The 25,825-nt window shown below is 36.3% G+C and overlaps 1 protein-coding gene across 2 annotated transcripts in view; it reads right to left on the minus strand.

The window, feature by feature from the left end:
- Positions 1 to 19,416: 19,416 nt before the first annotated feature.
- Positions 19,417 to 25,825, minus strand: part of GABRG2 (gamma-aminobutyric acid type A receptor subunit gamma2) — an 82,188-nt gene continuing 75,779 nt past the window's right edge. The window contains exons 8-10 of one of the 2 annotated variants that reach the window (XM_084884118.1): positions 25,505 to 25,710; positions 23,230 to 23,253; positions 19,417 to 21,851 (exon numbers count right to left, since the gene is read on the minus strand). In XM_084884118.1, coding sequence (XP_084740244.1) covers positions 21,576 to 21,851; positions 23,230 to 23,253; positions 25,505 to 25,710 — 506 coding nt within the window. In that variant the 3' untranslated portion in view covers positions 19,417 to 21,575. The remainder of the gene's footprint in view (positions 21,852 to 23,229; positions 23,254 to 25,504; positions 25,711 to 25,825) is intronic. The other variant, XM_084884117.1, reaches the window with a different exon arrangement.

Raw genomic sequence — 25,825 nt, forward strand, 5'->3', positions numbered from 1 at the left:
TAGATTCTTAACATTAAGTTTATATTTTGAGAAAGTTTTAAGGTCAATAATTATTAAATTTGAAGATGCTGTCCTTCTTCCTGAGAAATAACACAATAAAAACAAAAGAATATTTTTTAATTGGTCTCTCTTTGAAGCATGACAAAATGTTCAGCACATAGTATTTACAATGTTTATTTAATGATGGAATATATTATTAAAATATCTGATATATCACAAAACTGGGATGGATTGGCTAATTCCATTTTTTACTTTTAATGAGCTTGATTACTAATATCATTAAGGATCCATCCATTAATAATGTCATAATGTTCACCAATGGATTATGTTTCTGTCCCTCCCTCACCACCCCTTGCTCATGAATGGCTTACAAGGTATTTAATTATTCTGGATTCTGTTCTCCACTGAATGTAACTGTTCCTCCTCCACCTCCTCCTTTTATTCCTCCTCTTCTTCTTCCTCCTCTTCCTCTTCCTCTACCTTCATGCCTTTAACATTTGTTGACCCCTACAGTTACCCATGTTGCATATTCTATTAATCTCTTTGTTTATATTACTTAAAAAAAACAACAACCACATAAGGAATCTAAACATGTGCTAAGACAATTATGTTTAGGAAAAATCAAGTAGTAGTCCATGGTAATAGTACTCATCATTAGTTCCCAGAAAGCACAATTTTGCTGGATCAATCTATTATATATGTCATATTTATAAGGAGACCTCATTAAAATAATTTTCTACTTTGAATGTTTTCACATATTAAGAGAACAACATATTGCAAAAGAGAGGGGGTGGGGATCATTTTTTTATTTAATAAATTTATTTACCCCTCTGGCTGTGAAAACAGGAGCTAAAGCTATAACAAGTATTTAATTGAAAAAAAAATGTTTCTGGTTTCTGTTTCTTCCTGGGCACAATATCAGTTTCCTCTGGGGCATTGAAAAAGCACCAGTTGGGAAGGCCAGAATGAACAAATAAAGAACTGGCAAACAATCTAATCATATTTTTATATTGTGTGAGTGTTAGTGAAGCCATCTAAGAAAATGAAAATTGATCTCTGTGGACTCTGAAATCCATCTCGGTACCCACAGGCCCTTAGTAGAGGCATACTTGGCTGTTAGGTATTGGGAGATGTATTTCAACAGCATTAACTGAATCAGAATACAGCTCATCCTGGCCTGGCAAAGGGAGGAATAGGGGTCAGTTAGTTACTGCCAGAGGTAAAACCATGACCCTGACTCCCCACCCTCCCAGAATTCAATCCATGTGTGATAGTCTAAAGCTGTGTAATCTAACTCATGTGCTTGCCCATGTAACTTTGGAAACCATAGTGTCATTTTACCTACAGCTGAGCAAGGATGAGGTCCAGCTAGCAGGGACAAAGGGAGAAAGACCACACTATTGGAATCAGTGAAAAGTGTGGCTTCTGGGGAAATATGTTTTTCATTTCCAAAGTGTTTTCTTCAGATGGTATAGAGCAAAAAACTTTGACCTTTTTAATATTTCCTTGACAAAAAAAAAAAAAAAGCTATTTCAGAAATCATCTCTATGCTGTTTGCTCAGTCAATCATTCACACCAGGCAGAAATTCTGTCAGAACTTGTCACTTTTATTTAAGCAAGACCCTGCCTGACACCAAGCAACTTTATTCTAATCATGCTCACATTCAATTTGACAGTTTTTGAATATCCTGTATGTCCGTTGTGCATGCTCAGATAGATAATTTATCACCAAACATTTCTCTTTTGGCAACTCTGATAGATTCTCACCTTCTTTTAGTTCAATTTCTGGGGAGCAAAAAAGCCTACATTAAAAATATCACTATTTTCCATTTCTCTATGGATAGTGTGAGAAGACATATTATAGAGACAAACACAATTTATTTAGTGGAAGGGGGAAAGCCAATGCAAAGTAGCATAAAAAGATATAGTGCTCATAGGGAATTGAATCCTGAACTTTTTGACTTTCATACTGAATCTGATTTATCCAAAGGAATAAATTACATTCACCCAGTTGGTTATTTGGAGTTTACAAAACACCTTAAAATGCAGTTTTAAGTGCTATATTAACAATTATATGTAAAGTTAATCTTCTAACCATATTTAGCATATCAAACACTAAAGATTAGAGAAAAACATTACTGAATAATTTGCCTAATTGGTGTTCCATGAAAACCATTGTCATGATCATACTATTAGCAGTTCTTATTTTTTGAATGTGTATTATAGCTCAAGCATTTGATTTGTTCTAGATACATTATTTCATATATTTCTAACATCTACCCTAGGAAGCCTTCTCTCTCTCTGCAGTAGAGGAGAATGAGCCTCAGAGAAATTAAACTTTTCAATGTGGTAGTATTGAAGATGGGCCATTGGGATGGTGATTAGGTCGTGAGCATGGAACCCTCTTGAATGGGATTAATGCCTTTATAACCGGGGTCCCAGAGAACTCAACTCCCTTGTCCCTTCAGCCATATGACAATGCAGTGAAAAGATGGCCAGCTATGAATAAGAAGAGGGGTCTCACCAGACAACTCTACTGGGCCCTTGGTCTTGGATTTCCCAGCCTCTAGAACTCGGAGAAATAAATTTATATTGTTTATAAGCTACCTAGCCTAGATATTTTGTTATAGCATCCCAAACAGACTAAGATACTGACAATGATATTAACAGTCTTTATATTTATATAGATTGGTAAATTCGTTGACTGAAAGCTCTCTAAAATGTTAATTAAAAAGTAAAACACTCTCCTTCCAAGATCTATCAGTTATGTTATTATCTTCTCGACAGACCACCTTCCTATTTCATCACATCTGCACCTATTTATTTATTTATTTATTTATTTATTTATTTATTTTTTACTCCTTCTTGAGTTATGATATGAAAGTTGTTTTTCCTGCCCCTGCACACAGGATCCCTCCGCAGTCTTCTTAAGTTTGGATCTTAGTGATAAGATTTTCTTTATCTTCAACTTTTATTTTTTTCTCTATCTCCTTCCCAACAGCACTTAAACCTGTGAAATTCTCTCCCATCTTTAAAGGATAAATATTTCCATTCACCTCTTTTAAAACCCTGGAGCTATTTTCTTATCTCTCTTCTTTCCCTTCAATACCAAGTGTCTTAAAAGAGATGTCTACAAGTATTGTCTCCAGTTTTTCACCTTCCATTTGTGCTTCAGACCACTACTACCACCTCCACTAAAATGAAATTGTCATAGATAAAATCACCATTGACTTCTTTGTTACTAAATTCAATAGAAAGCTCTCAATCCTAGTTCTAGTTAGCCTTTCTGCAGAATTTAATCTGTTCCTGAACTTCTCTTTGCACTGCCCTCTATTTTAGAGGAGGCAAGGGTACTCTGATATCACACATTTTGCTATGTCCTTATTGGAACTTCTTTTTGTTTTCATCCTAGTTATATTGTTTCTCTTTCTCTCTTATTCTAAACACTTTCCCTCACTAATACTATACATTTTCTGATTTTCATGTACTATTTTATATCCTAACTAGAGGCCCAGTGCACAAGCTTTATACACTGGGTGGGGGAGGAGGGGGGTTCCTCAGCCTAGCCAGTGCCTTCTCGCAGTCTGGGATCCCTTGAGGGCTGTCTGCCTGCTGTCTTAGGCCCAATCCTTAGGCCGGCAGTCAGATATCCCTCTCACAGTCTGGGACCCCTCACTCCTTACTCCCTGCCATGAGCCCAACTTCTGGCTGAGTGGCACTCCTCCTGTGGGAGCACAGCTCTTGCATTGAGTGTCTGTCCCCTTGTGGTCAGTGCGCATCATAGCTGCCATTTGGTCGATTTGCATATTAGGGTTTTATTATCTTACCTAATAACAGAGAAACATGTAAATTGACCATACCTTCGGTACTGCCCACAGCCAGTCAGAGTGAGTAAGCAAATTAACCCAACAAAGATGGCAATTAATTTGCATATATACCTGGTTCCTGGGAACCTCCTTGGCACCTAGGTCACTCCCAGCTGGCCATTGGAGGGGAAGGGGGGGAGGAGGGCTTTCCCAAACCTAAAGCCTCAGGCAGAGGCTTTAGGCTTGGGCAAGGCCCAAGCCTGGGATCAGAGGGAAGGGCAAAAAATCAATGGAAACATATCTTCAGGTGAGGATTAAAAAAAAAAAAAAGAAAGAAAGAAATGGCATACTCTATTAAAGACACGTCTTGAAAATGCCTAAAGAAAGTTGTCCTTTTTTCATGGTGAAGAGACTGGAGTCTGTGTTGATGAAAATACCTTGGTGGCTGTGGTGACTGGTAGTGGCAGCAACAATGGGGTGATGTGGCTGGTGCCTTCCCCTGATCAGCCAGGTCACATCCTGCAAAGGAAGCAGGCCTAAGTCATCAGTAGGACATCCCCTGAAAGCTCGCAGTATGTGAGAGGGGGCAGGCTGGGCTGAGGGACCCCTCCCCAGTCCATGAATTTTGTGCACCAGGCCCCTAGTATAGGATAATCCTGTATGAAAAATGGGTTCTACAGAAAGTAATCTCAGAGTGGTTTGATCATAAATTTCTAACAGGGCAGGTCATTGTGGGTGGTCATGCCCCTGGCATATAACTTCTTTAGTAAAAGGTTTTTATCTTTGCTTAAGCAAATCCTGTCCATTGTTTTTGTGCATCTTTGCTAACACACCTTTGAAATAATCTAACCATCCTCAAGAGAGCACATAATCTTGTTAACTCTCCTGTAATCCAGTCCCTGCCTTGTTTTATCCTGGAAACTTCTTGTAATCTCTCTTAAGGCCCCTCCTTAATTTCAAATGCCTAATAGAAATTGCAAAACTTTTATTCTCAGGAGCATTTGAGATCTTGCTTCCAGGTAATTATTATCAGTCTAGCTAACATAAAACCTTATAGAAATTGTTTACAGGTTTGGACATTTCTTATATCAATATACTGTAGATGACATTTTCAATTTATATTTTTCTTTGGCTCCACTCTAAGTAGCCAAGTACCTAATGCATATCACAACCTGGATCATAATACTGCTATTAAATGTAAGGATCATAATAATTGAAAAATACCTGTGAACCAGCCATTCTGCTAAATCCATTCTATGAATTATCTCAAAGTTAAAAAAAATAGCTTCAAATATTATTCCCATTTTAAGAGGAGTAAACTGAGGCTTAGAGATATTTATAGAATCCCAGATGTGCTTGATCCCTAATCTCATGCAGTTAACCATTTTTTATACCAATTTGACTCATATATATGTAATGCATTCTCCACCAACATTCAAATCCAGCAGGCCCTAAACTGAACTCTTTCATTTGACTTATTAACCCAATGATTTTTAAACTCTGAATCAATTTAGACAATGAAGAAACTGTTCTTTTTGTTTTATAGACCATAACTAATAAATCACAAATTTTTGCTATTTATTATAAAATAACTTCTACTTCTAGTCCCCTAGCACCTGAAAATACAGCACTTTCTACCCATCTCTGCTGGTCAGAGCACCAGAATCTTCCCCTGAATCAATGTAGCAGCTTTCTGACTGGTGTCCCTGCTTCAGGTCATGGCCCCTCCCATCCGTTTCTCTCCATGCAGGCTGACTGTTTTTCTGAAGTCAAACCTGTTCATGTCATTTCCTTGCTGGCTTAAAGCCTGTCAATGCTATTTGGTCCGCTCTCAGGATAAAGTCCAAACTCAGGGCATGCAAGGTCATCTGTGACGGAGCCTCTCCAAAGCCATGGCATCTTCTATCCAAGCTACTCACGTCACTCTAAATTCCAATTATGAACAGATCTGTAAGCAGGCTATGCTTTTATTTTGATTGTAAGATTTAAAAAAATTATTTTTGTCTTGCTGAAAAATTGTGTCTTTCTTTCCCCATTTAATGAGTTTTAACTGCATCTCATCCTTTACATTCTGCTTAGATGGAACTTACTCTTGTGATCCTTCTCACTACCACCAAGATCCCTCTATGTTCTCCCATGGTGCTTAGACATAGTGAGCTTAGACATCATCATTACCCATTTGCTTGCCTGACTGTCGCTACACTTTACTATGCTCCTTCAAGAGTAGCCATCATGACTTTATTTTTGTTTTCTCCACAAGCAGAGTCTGAGGGAATGGTTCAATTATAAATAATTTTGGAGGTGATCTCAATAAATCCTGGAGGCAGACTGTAAAGAAGTGAGGCAGGGAAGGAAAAGTAGTCCACGAAGAGCTCAAGTCTATTACCAGTGTGGGTTAGTGGAGCTTAATATCCTGAGGCACTCTGGGTCACAGTGTTAATAAAACCTGCGCTTCAGAGTTACCCCACATGAGAGAGTTAGCTTTTTCACACACTATCCTGGTTCCACTGACAGTTATGGTTTTAGCCCAGAGTAACCCTTGTCCTGAACAAACCAGGGTAGTTAATCACCCTACCACCAGCTACTATCAATTACTGGTTGAAAACAGCTAAGGGGAGAGCAGGTAAGTGGAGGAGAGGGTATTGATTCTCTGACACTTCTAGCCTGCTATGTAGGAAGCACAATTAACTCCAATAACACAAAGGCCCCAAATAAAGAAATTTAAGAGCTGGCAGCTGAAGGTTGAATCCATAGCATCTGCCCTAGTTTATGGTTCTAGACTTAATGCCTGACAGTGTTTGGTATATATAATAGTAAGTACTCAAAAATATTTATTAAATAAGTGATGGTTTTTTTTTTTTTTCTAAAAAAGAAGGGAGAAAGTTTTGGTGACTTGTTTATGGTTGAATCCCCAGTTTGTAGCACTTAGTAAGCTTAATAAATATTCTGAATGAATGAATAATTGAATCGAGTTCTCACTGAATGAAGTAGATGATCTTCAAGGTTCTTGTTGTAAGCTGTGAGATTTTATAATAATAAAAGAAATCAATGTGCACCTTGCATAGAGTCCTCTTGAAATATGTCACTTTATAGTCTTGTTGTGGGCACTGTGGAGAGCAAAGCACTCTACTGAATCATTCTTAACCTCAGGGAAGAACACTGCAATGGTTTTTCATCGCTCTCACAGCAGAGTAGCTCTGACTAATTGGAGGAGGACCACCATGACCCAGTTTGGGGCCCTGTCACTAGAGAAACATTTAAAACCACATTGTGGAATGGTGCAACATAGACTGACTATTGCCTCCTGAGCTCCAATGACAGAAATATAAAGATTGTTCTGACACTCCCCATGAACATGTTCTGTTTAAAAAATAAAAAGGAATTGAAAGTGAAGGTGTGGATGTGGAATGGGCTAAATTTTCAGATAGCTTCCTGAAATAAAAAAAAAAAAAATTGTGTTGTGCGTGTGTGTGTGTGTGTGTATGGTGTATATGTACCACTGAGGCCTGCTTTGCTAGTAGTAATTTTTTAGGTAGAATTTCTTGTTCTCTAAGCTTTCATATACTGACCACATATAATGCATTATTTTTAAATCCAGATAATAGCAATTTTCTAATTTAATAGTATATCCCTTTTCTGATTACTAAATTAATTTATCTGTATAACTGAGGAGTTTAGGAAATAGTTGAGGATTTTTGAAAAAAAAAAAAAAGCACCAATAATCTCTAATGCTCCAAACAGCATAAATATATTTAGCTTCCCCTCCTCATACCTATCTGTTTATTATCTATCTATCTATCTATCTATCTATCTATCTATCATCTATCTATCATCTCTGTCTATATCTGTATCTATATCTTTCTATCATCTTTTCTTTCATTTATCTAATCCATGTACCAAATCTGGAAGCTGTCTTTATGATTTTCTGATTTAAAATATGCTAAGTGGCATAGTTAAAATTTACTCTGGGGAGCCCAGGGTTAGAAACCCAGAGAGATTGCAGGTCACAATTTGCTTCACACATGCATGACTTTTGTAGCCTGTTCTCAGACGGGTGGCAAAATACTTTAGATTCTCATTGGAGAGCTTTCTTTGAGAGCTGGCTTTCAAAGCAGCTGAGATCTAGGCACAGCTAGAGGGCCATGGTACTCTGGTCAGAGGACCTAAATAAACATAATAACAGTTCTACTAATACTCAACAAACCATATATATTCTTCATTCTTTTTCAATTGTTTATATAAAATACTAGTGGCCTGGTGCATGAAATTCATGCATGGGGAGAGGTGTTCCTCAGCCTGGCCTGCACCCTTTCTAATCTGGGACCCCTTGAAGGATTTCCTACTGCTGGTTTACAGGGATCAGGCCTAAACTGGCAGTTGGTCATCCCTCTCACAATCCAGGATGCTGGCACCAGCCATTCACCTGCCTGCCTGCCTGATTGTCCCTAACCACTCTGCCTGCCAGCCTGCTTCTCCCCTACTGCCCCCTGCTGGCCTGCTCACTCCAAACTGTACCCCCCCCCCCCCCCCCCGTCCTGATCACCCTCAACTGACCCTCCTGATTGTCTGCTTACCCCCAACAGCCCCTGACATCTCATCCTAGCCTGATCACCCCCAGGCGACACAAGGTCCCAGCCCCTCCCTTTTTTCTTTTTCTTTTTTATATATTTTTTCAGTGCCTCCTTGAGCAGAGGCCAAGGCTAGCTGGAAGCAAGTATCTAGGGTTTATTTATCTTCTATAATTGAAACTTTGTAGCCTTGAGCGTAGGTCAGGGCTGGCCAGGGCAGGTGGGAAGCTTGGCTTCCTTCATTGCTGGGGAAACCCAAGCCTCCTGCTTGCTCCAGCTCTGTGGCCAGCGCCATCTTGGTTGGCTTACTTTGTATACTCACTCCTTGATTGGCTGGTGGGCGTGGCTTGTGAGCATAGTGCAGTGATGGTTAATTTGCATGTTTCTCTTTTATTAGTGTAAATAATAAATAAATTTCAAGTTAATATGGTCCAAATCCCTCATGAGAACATTCTGATCCCCCTGATGTCACAATGTCAGATAGTTGCAAAAACAGAGCTAGACTAAAATTTGTTTTTCTATTAACATTCTTTCTATTGTGCCCCATGACTTCACAGCCAAAGGATTAATAATGTTTGTAGATAGATAAGAATGAATATGAAATATGAATATGTATAAACATATCCTTTTAAATATTTAAAAGTATGTACTAAAAGTATATATTTTAGTATATATATTGAAAAGTACACTGATAAATAATTTTCACACAATGTCCAATCTCTGTACCCAGCATCCATATGATAAAACAGTATTAACAGTATCCCAGAAGCCTCTCTTGTGCCAAGAAATTCTCTTCTCCTATCCTCATACACCCCCTAACCCCACAGATACACACACACAACACTCATAAGAATATTCTCTATTAGTACTTCTGCCCAGAGATTAGTTTGGCTTTTTTTTTTTTTTTTGAATTTTATATACATTGAATCTTATAGGTGCTTTCCTTTGAGTTTGTCATTTGGCTCTAAATCACAGATGTGGATTCATCTGTATTATTGCTTGTAGTTTATCTAATTGTTGTGAATTCTACTATGTAGAATGTGCTATGTGAGAGTATATCAAAGCTTTTTTATCTGTTCTACAGTTGATAGATATTTAAGTAAAGCTATTAAAAATAGTGGCATGATGAATATTCTTGTAACCATTTTCATCTTAGGGAACAAAGTGCTTTTAGGAGCAGAATTGCTGGGTCATTTGGTTATGAATAGTTTATCTTTAGTAGATTCTTTCAACATTTTTCCAAAGTGCTGTGCAATTTACACATCTACAAGCAGAGTGTGGGAGTTTGTGTTGCTCCATACTAGCCAATGCTTGACATTTTCTTTTTTTAAATTAGTTTCAGCAGTTGTTTAGTTACATGGAATTGTAGTTTTAATTTACACAGCAGTGTGGATTACATAAAATTATTTGAGTATCCTCATTTGTGAAGAGAGCCTGTTCACTTTTTGCCCATTTTTTTTTTAATTGGGTTGTTGTTTTCTTACTGACTTATATGACCTCTCTTTAGAATTTGAATGGGTCCTTTGCCATAGTAATGTATTTCAAACAATTTCTAGTTTCTCTATAGGTTGCTTTCTTAAATCTGTGTTTAAAAAAAAAGTTCTTAATATAATTCAATTCATCATTGTTTATATTATGGTTAGTACCTTTAAAAAAAATCTTAACTAAGACATCTTTTCTTCCTTCAAGACCTCTTAAGTATTTAAAATTTTTGCCTGAATTACATAACATAAAACTCTACAAGAGATAATTTGTTAGGAGAAAAATAGAATACTTTGGGAATGTGCAAAGATCTAAAATATCAATGTTTGTGAAGTAAACTGTATAACAATAATGTGTATCAAAATATAGTGGCACATCTGAAATATAGAAATATGTGTCAACTTTTGTCATTATTAATTGTCACTAAAGCAGGCATTTATTGAGTAACATCTTTGAGCAGCATACTGTGATTAAGCTTTATGTCATAAATAACAGAACATTTTGAAAAATTGTGAAATATTTTCTATTAAATATATAAATATAAGTGCTTAAATTATTACAAGTGGTAATATGTAAATTTTAATAGCAAAAAATCAAATCACATATGACAGAATTATTACATTTAGAATTCTAGTTAGATTACTCCCCACATTAATGGGTTGATAGTCAGGAAAGTATGGATATCTTTATCCTTCCCCCATCCTTCATCTTTATAACTTGTTATTAGTCTTGTTCTTACTGTCACTCACTCAGAAGACATAAAGATGACCTAATTATTATATTTCATATAAACTGTATGATGTAGTCAAAATAATTATTTGATACGGAAGTTATATAAAATAATCATTAAATAATAATTTATTTTCTTATTTCTGATTAGATATTAGAACATTAGGTATGAAAAACAAGAAGCACATGAAATTGGTTTTACAATTACTTAAAAAGTTAATTAAGAAAATTATAAAGAATAGCTAACTTATCAGGAAGAAAAGAATTTCTAGATTTGACTTTTTTTTGGACAGACTCTTCCTGGCAAAATTTAATTTAAGGAAATATTTATATATATTTAGTTTCCCCCCAAAACTAATTCAGTCTATTGGTTGCATTGATGAATAATTAGTAAATAAAAAAAAACAACACACATATTTTAGGAAATCTTATTGTTTCTATTGCTAGATATTGGCTTTGATGGTGGTTTTAGATTATGTGTTTGTTTTTTTTAATCTTCATCAAAGAATTATTTTATCACTGTTTTTTTAGAAGTGAGAGGGAAAGCCAGAGAGAAATACTAATGTGAGAGAAAGACATCGATTTGTTGCCTAATGCAAGGGTCAGGGCCCAGATCAAGGAAGAGCCTGCAACCAAGGTATGTGCCCTTGTCCAAAGTTGAACCCAGGACCCTTTAGTCTGCAGGCCGATGCTCTATTCACTGAGCCAAACTGGCTGGGGTGGAAGATTACTTTTGATGTTATTCAAGTTAGTGTACTCTTCTGAGGGATGGGTTGTGGAAAGGGTGCCTTGGAAGATTGTGGAATTCTGTAAATACTAGAGGCCTGGTGCACAGAATTCTTGCATGGCCAGTGATCAGGGCTGCTCTGTGGGACAACCTGCAGGGCTATTGGGGGCCCCTGCTTGCACCTGCCTTGTCCTGGTACCACCCACTTGCTGGCCCTACCCCCATCCCCTGCCACTGATCGCCATCAGTGGGGGGACCAGCAGGGCAATCAGGGTCCCCGCTGGCACCCTCCTTGGCTTGGCACCACCCGCTCACCTGTTCTACCATGCCGCCACAGTCTGGCTCTTGTTGGGGGCCATTGGAGCTGACAGTGCCCCCACTGCTGCCCCTGCCAGCGCCACATTACCAACACCTGCCATGTTCTGCACCGCCCCCTGGTAGTTAGTGCATGTTTCACTCCTGCTTGGTTGAACTCCTGCTCGAACTCCTGGGACAATTTTTATCTTAGCCTTCTATTACATAGGATAAATACATAAATAAATACATAAAAATTATATATATATATAATATATATATACATAATAAATACATAAAAATTATATATATATATTTAATTATTTATATATATTTAATTATTATATATTTAAAAATTATATATATATATTAAATTATATAATATATATACATAATAAATACATAAAAATTATATATATATATTTTTATAATATATATATATCACTAGTATTTTAAGTGGAAATGTCACAAATAATAATAAGTAGCATTCATTTTACAGATTTTGTTTTGAAAACTCTCCTTCATCTCTCAAGTGCCTATTATGGAATAGGACTTTGCTAGGCATTAAAGATTCAGAGGTGAAAACTATAGCACGCACTCTTAAGGATCTTATAACTTTACATGAATACCATAAGAAGCTTTATAAGGAAGCTTTACATAGAAAAGATTTATAAGAAATTATGTGTATGCATGATACACATCATGTATTCATTTTGCAGATTTGGTGAAGAGCAATAAGAATTTTGTGATCATATATTTTCTTCGGATTTAATAGTTCTCACTACCTACTGAATTTAAAATCTAATACTTTTATGCCATTATATGGTATGTAGTGCTTGTGTATTAGTTTGTAACATAAAATGATTTTTTTTTTTTACTATAGATCAGTACAAACTTGAGCCCAGCTGGTGTTGCTGAGTGGTTGAGTGTTGACCTATGAATTAGGAGGTCACAGTTTTATTCCAATGTCCCAATTGTGGGCTTGATCCACAGTAGGGAGTGTGCAGGAGCAACCAATCAATGATTCTCTCTCATTTGATTTTTCTATCTCCCTTACCTCTTCCTTCCTCTCTATAATCAATAAAAGTATATTAAAATATATAAATAGAATTATACACTATGTACTCTTTTTAAAAAATACTAATTGAGAGCCCCAGCTTTCATGGTAGCAGCAGGATTTTTTTTTTTACTTCAATAATTGCTACTAATTCTCCATTACCAAATGGGGGAGGTCAGCAACTTAATTTAAAACACTTTTCAGAGCACTTTAAGAATTTCTATTGCTTATTTCCTAAGTAAAAATCATAAATCCTGAAAACCAAAAGAAATGCATATTGCCTGTATAACTTCATCTATATTCCAGAAGACTTTTTTTTTAAGGAAAAAGAGATTAAATGCTGTGTTATATATTGAAAAAGATTCTCTCCTTGACTAAACTGTAATCATATTCTTCTCAACCCTTTGGTCCCCTAGAACCAAGCATTGGACATCTGTAGTCATCTTTGTTTTGCCCATTTTCAACAACAGCCCTCTTGAGTCCATTTTGGAAAAATCCTGCTAGCCTTGCTTGTTTCCCTTTATGTGTTTTTATCCACTGATCCCCACTGTGCTCTTTGTTATAAGTCTCCATTTGTCCTATATTTGAAGTTGAGTTCAATCTCTCTCTCCCCTACTACAAACCCTCAGTGCAGTATTGACTAAAGTTTTACTTAATGTCTTTAACAAGTGATTTTTTTATATAAAAATGTATAATCCTAGTTTAGGGAAACCCTATAACCCATCACTTTTATGCTTCTTTTTTATTTGTAAGATATAAACATATTAAAATTAATGACAGAATACCAGTTTAAGGCAATTTTCCCATATTTATAGTATTGGGGAAGAGATAACTATTTTGCGATCACATCTTTACTTATGTAGTAATAATTCTCACCTCCTACTGAATTTCAAATGTAAGACTTTTTTTTTTGGCATTATATTGTAAACTCTGTAAGGTTAGGCCTGTACCAATAGTTTTTACCACAATATTTCTAAAGCTTACTGAATTGCTAGGCATATGGTAGGTGCTCAATATATTTAATCGAATGGAATCACATCTTCATTACTTTGCAAATGCATCAATTACCTTTATTTTTTGGGGGGGAAAAAAGTGAAAGGGTAAAGATAGATTAACTAGAGCCTTAGAAAAAGAAAGGAACTAAATTTAAGTACCAAGTAAAATTGCCCTATACTTCTGTTCAACAGAGTTAAATCAGGTTCTAAAGAGGACTAGTTCCTCCATCTTTTATGGGAGTGAAAGCTCTTCAGTGAAGACATCATAGTCTTGCATTCTGTTGTACACTGGGTTCAGAGTGTCTACTGAGCTGATCTGGTCCAGCGATAGTCACTTTAGGTTTAGTTGTACCAGTTAAGTTTTAATTGTTCCTGAAGTCATATTGTTTATAATACCAGGACTCTTGGTATTGCTATTTTTAGCCTTAAACCCAATATAGAATTGTACCCTTGGGTTCCCACTGACTCAGAAGGCCTGTCTCTTTTAAAACGGAGCAGATGAGAAGTATTGGCTCAGAAAGTCCACCCTTTGTTAAAACAGCTCCAGGCTGCTCTGACTGCAAATCACTGACTGACTTAGCACCCTTGCATGGTGCTCACCAGAGGGCCACAGCTATTAACCCACATTAACTCCCAGAAAGCAGTATTCTGGGGGCATTTGCTTGACTGTTATAAAACCAATTGGAAAGTCATTCATGTTGAACCGAATACATCATATAACATATATAAATCTCTAGTATTCCAATGTGATTACTGTTAAAGACTGCTTTTTTCATGAAACAGGAATCAATTAAAGACCTAAATTTTACCTTTATCATCAGAGTTAATATGACTACCATGCAAATAAAAGAGGCTCTGTCATGCGCTGTACGTGCTAATTTTGGGGGAGATAAATGATGTGCTTAGTAGTTAACTTTTTCTAGTAGATGAAAGATGATGTTTTTTCTCTTTAAAATGCTCTATAAGGTTTTCATTTATAGTCTTACAAATGGAAGTTTTAAAGCAGGAATGGGAATTCTTCACATATGGTGGAATGCTCTGTGTGCCAGAAAAAATACTTTATGGTTTCACTAACAATTAGAATAATGATTTCTTTTACCTATAACTATTTTTATGCAGCCCCGTTAGGAATGCTTATATTCTTATCTTACTCCTCTATCAAATTATGGGCATCTTACAGCAGAGAATGCCCTGTATTTTATTTTGTCTTGCACTCATGGTGCAGGTATGTGAGAGTTGCAGTATGTGTTTACAGAAAGCTTTATACTGAATTGAATTTATAGATGCTTAATTGAAACATTTCCATATCCATAAAAATGCAAGTAACAGAAGGAATTATGAGGCAAATTTATAGGAAATACACAGAAGATTCTTAAGATGCAAATGAATGGTGAATTATTTATATCATATTCTTGTCACAGAATTATTCATTTAAAATATGTTTACTGAAAGGATTGGATGAATGTAAGTACTTAGCTGAGGTAAACATTTGGGATTAGGCTACTCAAAAATCACATCAAGTACTGGGAGAGAGAAAAGAAAATAGCCTATTGTACTTTAAGTGAAATTGGAAAGTTTATGGACCAGGTAGAATCTTTAATTAGTGACTATTCTGCCTGTTGAGCAGAGAGAGGCATTCTAGGAATATGACACTCTTGGAGAAAATTGAAGGAGAAAACAGGACCGATGAGTGAAGATAGCAGTGTGAAGATATGAAAGAGTTTAGGAGGGTCTGAATGTTAGATGATGATTAATAACATCATACCATAAAAAAGCAGCAGAGGAGACATAGAGTTAAGATATGTCAGAAGAATTTGGAGATAGAAGAATACAAAGGGGGGATAAATGGTGATGGAAGGAGACTTGATTTGGGGTGGTAAACACACAATACAATATACAGATGATATATTATAGAATTGTATACCTTAAACCTATATAATTTTACCAATATCACCCCAACAAATTCAATTGAAAGAAAAATAAAAGGCGAAAGATTTATACGGTCTGAAGAGAAACCAGAGCACCCAGCAAAGCTATCATTCAGAATCGAAGGCCAGATAAAGAGCTTCACCAATAAAAAAAAGCTAAAGGAGTTCATCACCACCAAACCAGAATTATATGAATTGCTGAAGGGGGTTCTTTCGGAAGAGAAAGTAAATAAAGATAAAAATTATGAACAACAAATACGTAACTATTAACAAGTGAATCTAAAAACCAAGGAAATTTAAAAAATCTGATGAACAATATTAACTCTTGAATATAATAGAATCAGGGGTATGGAAGGGAGTGAACTAACGATTATTGGGGAAAAGGGGAGAGGGGGATGTGGGAAGAGACTGAACATAAACTGTGCACCTATGGATGAGGACAGTGGGAGGTGGGGAAAGGGCAGAGGGTGGGGTGGGAACCCGGTGGAGGAGAGCAATGGAGGGGGGGGGGAAGAGGAACATTTGTAATAATATGAACAATAAAAATTTATTTAAAAAAATAAATAAATAAAAGAAAAATAAAGATATGTCAGAAGGATAAGTGACTAAATATCCTCATTTATAGATGAGACTGAGTCTCTTGAGATAGGGATATTTAGGAAAATCCCAGGTGTGACTTGAATTATCTACCTCTAGTCCAGTGCCATTATTATTATTATTATTATTTGTGGAAAGAGTTCTCAGTAATGATTAAGCATCTTCATGTTCATTTCATTAAGAATTTTGCAAACTTAGCTACCAAATAATATATTGATGTAGTTATATTCCAAAAAACACTACATTAAAATGGCACTACACATCTATTGTAGCATTATTTATTTATTTAGTAATTCAATTAGGCATTTCTGTATTTTTAAGGGAAGTCATAATGTGCACTTTTTAAAAATATCTACTTTTGTGTTTTCTTATATATCACATACAGTAATTTAAATGATACACAGTTCCACTTGGAAATGGTTACTTAGCTCTATAATTTTCTTTATGTACACGAATTTTCCAAATATGGCATGATGTCAGTAAAGATGTTTATTTAAATGCATTCGTACATAGTAGAAAACTGTAGTAGTTAAAATAATAAATACTAATTCTTAAACAAGGTAGACTATGATTCTTGTGCCCTTTTATTTCTGATACTTCATATCTGTGCTGAGGAAAATTACTAACATTCAATCATCCTTTAGTAGTAACACAGTTGTCCCTTACAATAAAACTATGAACCATCATTATTCCCATTTTTCAGATGAAGAAACTGAGGCAAAATGAAGTTGGACACTAGGTTTGAACAGTGTCAGGATTTGAACCGAGGTAATCTAGGGCAAAAGCCTTTGTTTTTTTCATTTTGTTATACAAACAATAACAGGGGAAGACTTTTATTATCCTAACTACATGCCAGGTGCATGAAATTTATGTACTGTGGTGTGAGATCTCTCAGCCTTGTGTGCACCGTCTCAGAGTCTGGGATATCCACCTTGCAATCCGAGATCCCTCTCAAAGTCTGGGACCCCTCACTTCTTACCACCCACCTTCTTGCTGCTCCTTAGTGCTGCTGCAGAGGCAAGAAAGACTTCCACCACCACCACTGCACTCACCAGCCATGGGCCAAGCTTCTGGCTGAGCTGGCTCCCCCTGTGGGAATATACTGACCACCAGGGGGCAGCTCCTGCGTTGAGCGAGTCTGTCTCCTCATGATCAGTGTGCATGATAGAAACCAGTCATTCCACTGGTCATTCAGTCGATTTGCATATTAGAGTTTTATTATATAGAATTATAGCAAAAGTAAGTGACAATTGGATTTTGTAAGTAGCCTATAATTTCTAACATTAGAATGAATGGTTTAGATCGCTCACACAACTTTCCTGTTATAGTAGAAAGAATGAGCCTATAGGAGGAGACTGCATGGTTGTCTAATGTCTCAATCCCTGAGGGACAAAGGCCAACTCTTATTCTGCAATTTTTCATACCACTGTAGATCTCACCTTTCAAACAGAATTTTGAATTTTGTAACATTCAATATTGACTAGTTATTATATTAGAGAAGAAATGAAATGCAAAATCTGTTAACTCATTTCTGCTGCTAGGTATTTTAAAATTGAAATTGAAATTGAAATTAAAATTGAAATTAAAACAATGAAAGTGAGGTCAAGATCAGCAAATTTGGCAAATCCTAAAGATAGAAGAATAAAGTGTTTCAGAATTTTACTTCCCAATCCTGAGGCACTATGAGGTTCAGAAGAAAGAGCAATGCCCAGGTGGCTTTTTCATGTTTGCCATTAACTGGTAGTGTGACCTTTGGAAACCTAACGTGTACTGAGAAAATATAGCAGAGCTCTTGGCCTAGGTCAGTCTCCCTTTCTCCTACATGTTTGACAAGAAACCATAGTGACAAAGCATAAAGAGAGCAATTTTTGACAAAATCCCCAAAGGCCACTTCATTTGGTTGATGTAATTTGACCTTCACCACATAAAAATTGTTGCTATTTGTCAGAATAATGTTGCTACCTTAAAACAGTGTGTGTGTGTGTGTGTGTGTAAAGGCCATACCATGAAAGGCCATACCTCAGCTAAAGATAAGGGCATTAACTAGAGAACAGACAAGACCTAGCTAAAAACTTTTTCTTTACATGCCTGAGAGGTGGGAAATAGATGTTTAAATTGGATGCTGGAAGCCATGAAGGACCAGGATAATGACAGGCAGAGGGAGATTAGAGCAGCTGTGTTTGTAAAAAATGATGCTACTTTTTTTTGAAAATTTCAAAGGACTTCAAGAAAATGGGGTTCTGGAGAATAGCTCTCTATGTTTCTAAGTTTCAGGGCTACAGAGAAGGGCTCTTTAGCCTAAAAAAACAAAACAAAAAACAAAAAAAACAAAACACACACACAAAAAAACCCACCAAAACTAATATAATGTGTGAGGGGTTTTTTCTTTTTCTTTTTTTCAACAGTAGACTTAGATTTTCAACCTAGATTTTTAAAGAACGTTCGCAATGCGTACTCTTTAAAGATCAAACATTGTGACATAGAGTCACAATAAGGCTGCGTTCCTTTAGGAGAGCTGACCCAACGGGGTGCATGGTTAGTTGAGCACTATAGGCACTAGAAGTCAGGGAAGGGACTTTTGCCCCTTTGTTGAGAGACACTACATTGGTTGGCATTATTGTACCTAATTTATAGCAGGGAAAATGGAGCCTCATTAAGGCTGAATTGACAATTGTTAAATAACTAGTAAATGTAGAGTTGGGCACTGATTGGTTCGGTTCAGTGAATAGAGCGTCGGCCTATGAATTGAAGGGTCCCGGATTTGATTCTGATCAATGGCATATACTTTGGTTGTGGGCAGGCTTGATCTCCAGTCGGGGGCATGATGAAGGCAACTGGTCAATATTTCTCTTTCATGGGTATTTCTAACTCTCTATCTCTCTCCCTTCCTCTTTGTAAAATTCATAAAATATATTTTTTTCAAATGTAGAGTTGGGATTCCAACTATGTCTGACATTGTGTCCATATTCTTAACCACACCACAAGTTTTGAGGTATAGAAGGCCTGAGCTTTATTACATCATGACCTTTCTACAATACCTTCTGTCCCTAATGCCACACCCCAAATGCATCTCTTAATTCTTGTGAAGTGAAGGGCATCGTGATACAAAAAACGATTCACTGCTCACGAGAGAAACTCACAGAAAGGGAAGGCAGTATTGGGGAATGAGCCAGGAAGAAACGGTCACACTCTTTAAGACATACACGTCCAATCAGACCACTGGGATGCCACCATGAATGAGAATGCAGCATTTTTATTGTAAAAGTCCACATAGTAGGCATTTCCCTTTGCAAAAAGGTTTTCAAATACATAGACAGGGAGCAGTTGATAATGAAGATTTAGGGTATGTATAATATATATTCATATTGCCAATACTATGCACACATTGGAAAGCCAGCTTTTCTGAGTTTCCCCATTATGGAATACATTTCAAGTTGACAATAATAATGTGTCTCACCATTGAAAATTTGCCAACCACTCTCCCAAGGAGTCAACATTTAATATGTTAACAATCCAAAACAAGAAAATAATTGATTCTATTTACATGTGTTTGAGGTTACACACTAGAGCACTGGTATATTAAACATTTGTAAAATTGGCAGCTAGATGTGTTTCAAGATTCATCCAGATGACATTACATGGATTTATATTAACAAAGTCACTGTCTCTTTTTTCCTATTCTTTTCTACTCTTTTTTACTCTATAAAGCTTCACTAGCTCTGATTGAATTCTTACTTAGAGCAATGATTGCCATAAAGAAGAACTGGCAAAGGATGCTAACTTAGAAAAATAAGGATTCAGGATGAATCCACAAAGATGAAGCTCTACTCATGATGTTTTGAAGTCTGTGACAACCACTTTATGTGATTACAATCTACCTGCATGATTGCATAGGCTCAGCCTCCTTGTAAGTCATTCATTTGTTATTTCATTTTTTAAGTTTAATCTTCAGTACATTAAATTTTTCTTTCACAGAGTATAGAATACTATATTCTAAATACTAGTCAGGTATGAGTATTGATCATGCCTGTCATGTGTCCTCAAGGACAATTGTCATAGGTCAAGGTTGACTCATGAAGAAATAATATAGAACTTTTAATTATTCTCTAGCAGACTAATTTTTGTATACAAATAGAGGACGTAAGTATTGTTTTAAAGGAATATAGACATTAGCTAAAATAAACTTTTGAAAATGAATATAAATAGCCTAAGTTCTTTGGATCCTTCTGTTTATATCTACAAAGTCAAATATCACTTGACATTGCCAACATGCAAAGATGAGTCACTGGTTCCAGGCCAGCACAGAGAAATACATTGGCATGATATGGGTCCAGTTCACTCCAAACCATACTTGTTGAGCACCAACTGTGTGCCAAGCACTGTGCAAGGTGCTTAGGACCCAAAGAGGACATGAAAAGGACACTGCCACCGAGGCACTCACAGTCACTACAAGCAGATCTTGCGATGGAGAGTAAGTTCTGTTAAGATCTATAGTCCTAAAAGGAAGGAAAAATAGCAGCAAGCACATACAATCACTTTATTCTCTATGAAATTTGGCATATTTAGAGGTGGCAAATATTCAGTCTGTATTTTACTCAGAGTGTTTAATATATCATACGAGGAAGTATAAGCTATTTCAATCTTTATCCAAGAGGGAAATGATAGTGAAAAATTTCCCCTCCAATTCCAATCCCAAATCTTTATAATTGCATTCATGATTCTTTTGTAGCCCAAAGACACAAAGAGTAAAAGACAATGCTTTATGATGTTAACTTCAATCCATTTATTTTGCCTCTAAAGAGATGCATGCATTAAACTTGAAGCATTCTAAGTTATTGAAATATTTACATCATTGTACATGTGATATGAAGGGAATTTTCTTTCTATCTAGCAATCGAGGTATAATAGGTTTCTTGTCTAGGTTCTTATATTTAAAATGAGTTGTGATTTGTCTCAAATGTGGGAGATATTCTGTTGGGATCAGTTCACTACAACTTGACCCCCCAATGGTCTTAGGGAACAGTTTGGGATATTTTGCATCTAACTGTATTTTGAATGGGATGAGGACACCACCACTGCAAATACTCATTGCTTTTCCTATTTCAGTTCTGTAGCTGGAAATACCTTGTTTGATTTCAATGTTCTTGCTCTAATTTCAACTTGCCCTGCAGGTTTGCAACACAGAAACATTATAGTTTAAATTACACTTATCAAAGGCGAGTTGAGTGCAAACAATATGACATTAATAACAATTTACCAGGTTAGAACAAAGAAACAAATTCAGATCATTATAAACCGCACAGAGGGATTATTCAAGTGGACTTTGAAATGACACCTTCTCTCCATGAGATTTAGTAAATACGACCCTTGTAACACTAAGACCCCTATCTCTTTACAGGTAGAGGTAGGAGACCCAATAAACCAAATTGAACAAGCAGAAGGCGGTGGGGAAGAAGATCCGTGCATATGAGTCCATCTTGGCAATCCGGATATGTATCCTCCCGTGTCTCCAAGCTCCTGTTCGGCAATCTTCAAAACAGCAGAAAAAGCTGGCACAGTCCTTGCCATCCAGACACTCATACCCATACTCTTCATCTCTCTCTTGAAGGTGCGTGGCATTGTTCATTTGAATGGTTGCTGATCTTGGGCGAATATCAATAGTAGGGGCCTGAGGCAGGGGAGGGACAAAGAGGGATCAGAGTTAATTCCACTTGATAAATCCTGGGCTTTTTCTCCACAATGTTAGCAAAGTGAATGATGAATCTGAAAATGAGTACTCAGGAAATTGCTATGACATCGTGATCTACAATGGTGAAATTGAACTCAGAAGGATAGCACATTTGCAGATTTTGAATTTTGAGTTTAAGCAGTGCAGCTGAAAATAATACCATCAAGCTTATAGCTGGAGCAAGAAGATTAAACACCAAAAGAACGCAAAGTTTAAAGATTTAAATCAAACAACTACATGGAATCTTATCCTAGTAAATATTAGATGCGAGCTGGGTTACATGAAGGCATTAAATGGTTTTGCATGTGAGTAGAACAGAGAAATAAAAAAAAGTATCAATTTTGAAATCAAATTTTGTGTAATGCTTACCTATCGGCAAATAGTAAACCCCATCATACTGAGCAAATTTATTAGATGCTTTTAATATAAAATGTTAAAAATATGCATACTATAGAAGTTTCCTGAATTTGTACTACAAGAGTATGGCTCATGTTTTAGAGGAATATGGTACTTTGTGTAATATTCACCATCTAGAAGTTTCAGAATGTCAGCAAGGTTTACAGTGAGATTCAGAAAAATATTCTACTGCCTGTCAAACATTATTTAGCATTTGAGAAAAAAAATTAGTACTAATCAGCTGAATCCTAATATAAGTTATGTTTTGGGATGAATTATAAAATTGTTTTAAGACTCAGTGGTCTATTTGAAGTTAATATTGATGACTTAGTTTTACGATAATATAAATATAAATCCCAGTGTCTCCGAATCAGCTGTCAGAATTCAACTGGGAATAGAAATCTTATAATATTGCAAGACAGAGCCAAAAGGCCATCCTAGAAGGAAGGGATAGGTTTTTTAACTAAAGCATTTTAAAGAGAGTATTATTTTTACAGAACAGACAGGTAAAGCTTAGGCCAAAGGAGGTTATTTTTGCATTAGGATTTACAGAATTTTAGGGCACATAGGTTATATGTGGTATATGGCAGATGCAGATCCAGTGACACTGGATTTCATTTTCATCTGCGGAAGAAAGGGTAAGTTTTGGCTTTGATGTTTAAAGAAGCCTTCTTCACTAACAGCATCTCTTATTGCTTATATTGATAGCTTTTTAGCTTCATGTAAGGTCAAAACCTTTGTGAATTAGCATAGGGTTGTTGAATCAACTCTAGAAATAAACAGAACTTTCGTATTTTCAATGTTTTATCTTTAGTAGAATGCTCAAATGTCTATTCATAAAAAACAAACAAACACCATGTAAGCGTTAATACTTAAACTCAGCCGTTGCATGCAGTGAATTTCCATTCCAAAAACATTATACCTTGAAGGAAAACATCCGAAGAAGCTTTGGGTTTGTAGACAGAAAAGAGAATGCATTTCATTTCATTAAAAGAAGAGGAAGAAAAGGGAAAGAAAAAAGAGACAAAATAAGATAAATTAAAAATGCATTTTGAAAACATAGTAGGTGAAATAAACTAAAATTATAGGCACAGAAGGACAATTTTGAACATGGAACAAAGTATATGCCTAACGTTGAAAAAAGAGAATTTGGTGATTGCTAGTGAAATCTTTCATAAATTAACCCACAATTATCTAACTACAAAAGCCAGGGTTATTCATTTGTGAGGAATCTTCTTATTATTTTATTTTCTAATTATCACTAAGAAGGTCTTATTAAGTGAATCCTGACATAATGAATCAAAGCACATATTAAATGGGCAAATTAAATTCAGCCTCTCTTTAGTACCTTATGTTCTTGCTGCTCTGATAAAGCATCTAATTGACTTAAAAGGGAGAAATGCTTGAAATTCTCAGGTAATTTTATTTTCTCAGTTTCTTTCATCTTTTTCTCTTCTGCCTTGTTTTCTTCTGTCATCTTCATGACCATGGATTAAGGAATCCATATGTTTCTATTTCTGAAACAAAATGCATTCTGCAGTGACCTAGCTGTTAGAGAGGGGCAAAGGGTTTTTTCCCAAGGACTCAGAAAAAGAGAGGGAAGGAGGGAGGGAGAGAAGGAGGAAGAGAGAGAGAGAGAGAGAGAGAGAGAGAGAGAGAGAGAGAGAGAGAGAGAGAGAGAGAGAGAGAGAGAGAGAGAGAGAGAGAAAGAGAGAGAGAGAACTCTTTAGATTTGTTTGAAAGCCAGTCCTCTTGTACCCTTGTAATTACTGGCAGGTAATAATGCTAAGTATCAGTAGAACCATCTTCTTGGGTGGGGGAGTGGAGGGATGAGATGGAAAGTGAAGGAAAGGGAGAAAACAAAAACACAATTAGAAAACGAAAATAAGGAGAGAGAAGATGTGAAGGCAAAGAGAGGCAGAACACACAGGGAAGAAAAGGACTGCATAAAGTGTAATGAGTATTTGGGGAATTAGAGATAAGCATTTATTTTTTTATTAATCATAAAAAATGATGCTTCTTTCTTTACCTGTTATAAATTCTTATATTCAAACAAACATATACCGTGTAGAGAATTTCACTGGTGTCCTTGGAGATGCATCGGGATACAACCTAGAATCAGCCAGACTTCCTCATTATAATTCAGTCTCCCAAAGTCCACGGGTCAGAGAGTTAGCCACTATCATATCTCTCATGGCCCTTAGAGCAGATCAGGAAAGGCTATCAGTGGGGTGAATTCCTTGGCCCCTGCCTTGGAAGGGACTTTGACTTTCATGGGCCTCCTATGAGCCAGATATTGTGTTTAGGTAGGTAATTGGGTAGCTATATGCTCTCTCAACATTAATAATAAAAGACAATTGCTTTCGGCATTCATGTTTGTGCTTCATCATCTCTATTTTAAGTTTGATGGCAAGGTGAAGTCATTCTCTCTGGTTCCAAATCACTGAAATCAATCCAGGTTAGTACTTATATAATCACCCACATCAACCATCATCGTCAACTAGGAAATGATAAGAACTTTCATGTGTAAGGTACTATGTAATGCTTTTTACCATTGTTATAGTTATTTTTCACAGTATTTTATAATATTCTGTTATATATGATTAAAGAAAAACATAGGAAGGCTAAGTAACTTGCCCAAACAATAGATGAGATATTTCTTTTAAAATAAACAGGTGCACAGAGTATGAAGCCAAGAGAAGTCCTCTGGTGGCAACACACACACACACACACACACACACACACACACACACATGCACACACACACACAGTTGCAAAAGTGTGATGATTCTTGAAATTTAAAGAATCTTATGACTTCCTGGTAGAAAGCTTTGGATAGAAAATCTTAATTTAAAATATCAATAATTTTAAAATCTTATAGTAAGGGGGCAGAAAGGTGAAAATAAATAAAAGCTGGAATAATAGCCGTTAGAAGAGAGATGCATCCCTCAGCAATGGTTATAGCCCCCATGAAATGAAGAGAGCAAGAGTCTGCCTTAGTGAATCAGGTATCTCTTAACTAATAACCATAATGAATCCTTATGTTCTGGTCAAAGTCACACATTCAGTTTTCATCTTGGAGCCCAAAGTGTTGTGCCATAACCTGAACATAGACTAACCAAGACAAAATCCAAACAAAACCAGGTGATCTTTTCTGCATAAAAACTTCAGTGGTCCCAGTGGGAAATGATACATACAGGGTTTTTCTTCTTTTTGTCTTTATCCTTGCTTGGTTTCCGGTTGCTGACAAAATAATGTAGGGTGCCATACTCCACCAAAGCAGAGAAGACAAATATGAAGCAGACAGACACAAAGAGATCCATTGCTGTGACATAGGAGACCTTGGGCAGTGACTTCCGGGCGATGGTGCTGAGGGTTGTCATTGTCAGGACAGTTGTGATACCTGAAGAGAGGCAAGGTAGAAAAGGTTATGTGACCACATTAGCAAGTTGGGTGACTTAGTCACGATGGACTAAGTTTTGTGGTTTCTGATAAGCAACCTCAGTAATGGGAAAGGA

The sequence above is a fragment of the Pipistrellus hanaki genome (assembly GCF_964339955.1).
Source record: "Pipistrellus hanaki genome assembly, chromosome: 5".
Lineage (NCBI taxonomy): Eukaryota > Metazoa > Chordata > Mammalia > Chiroptera > Vespertilionidae > Pipistrellus > Pipistrellus hanaki.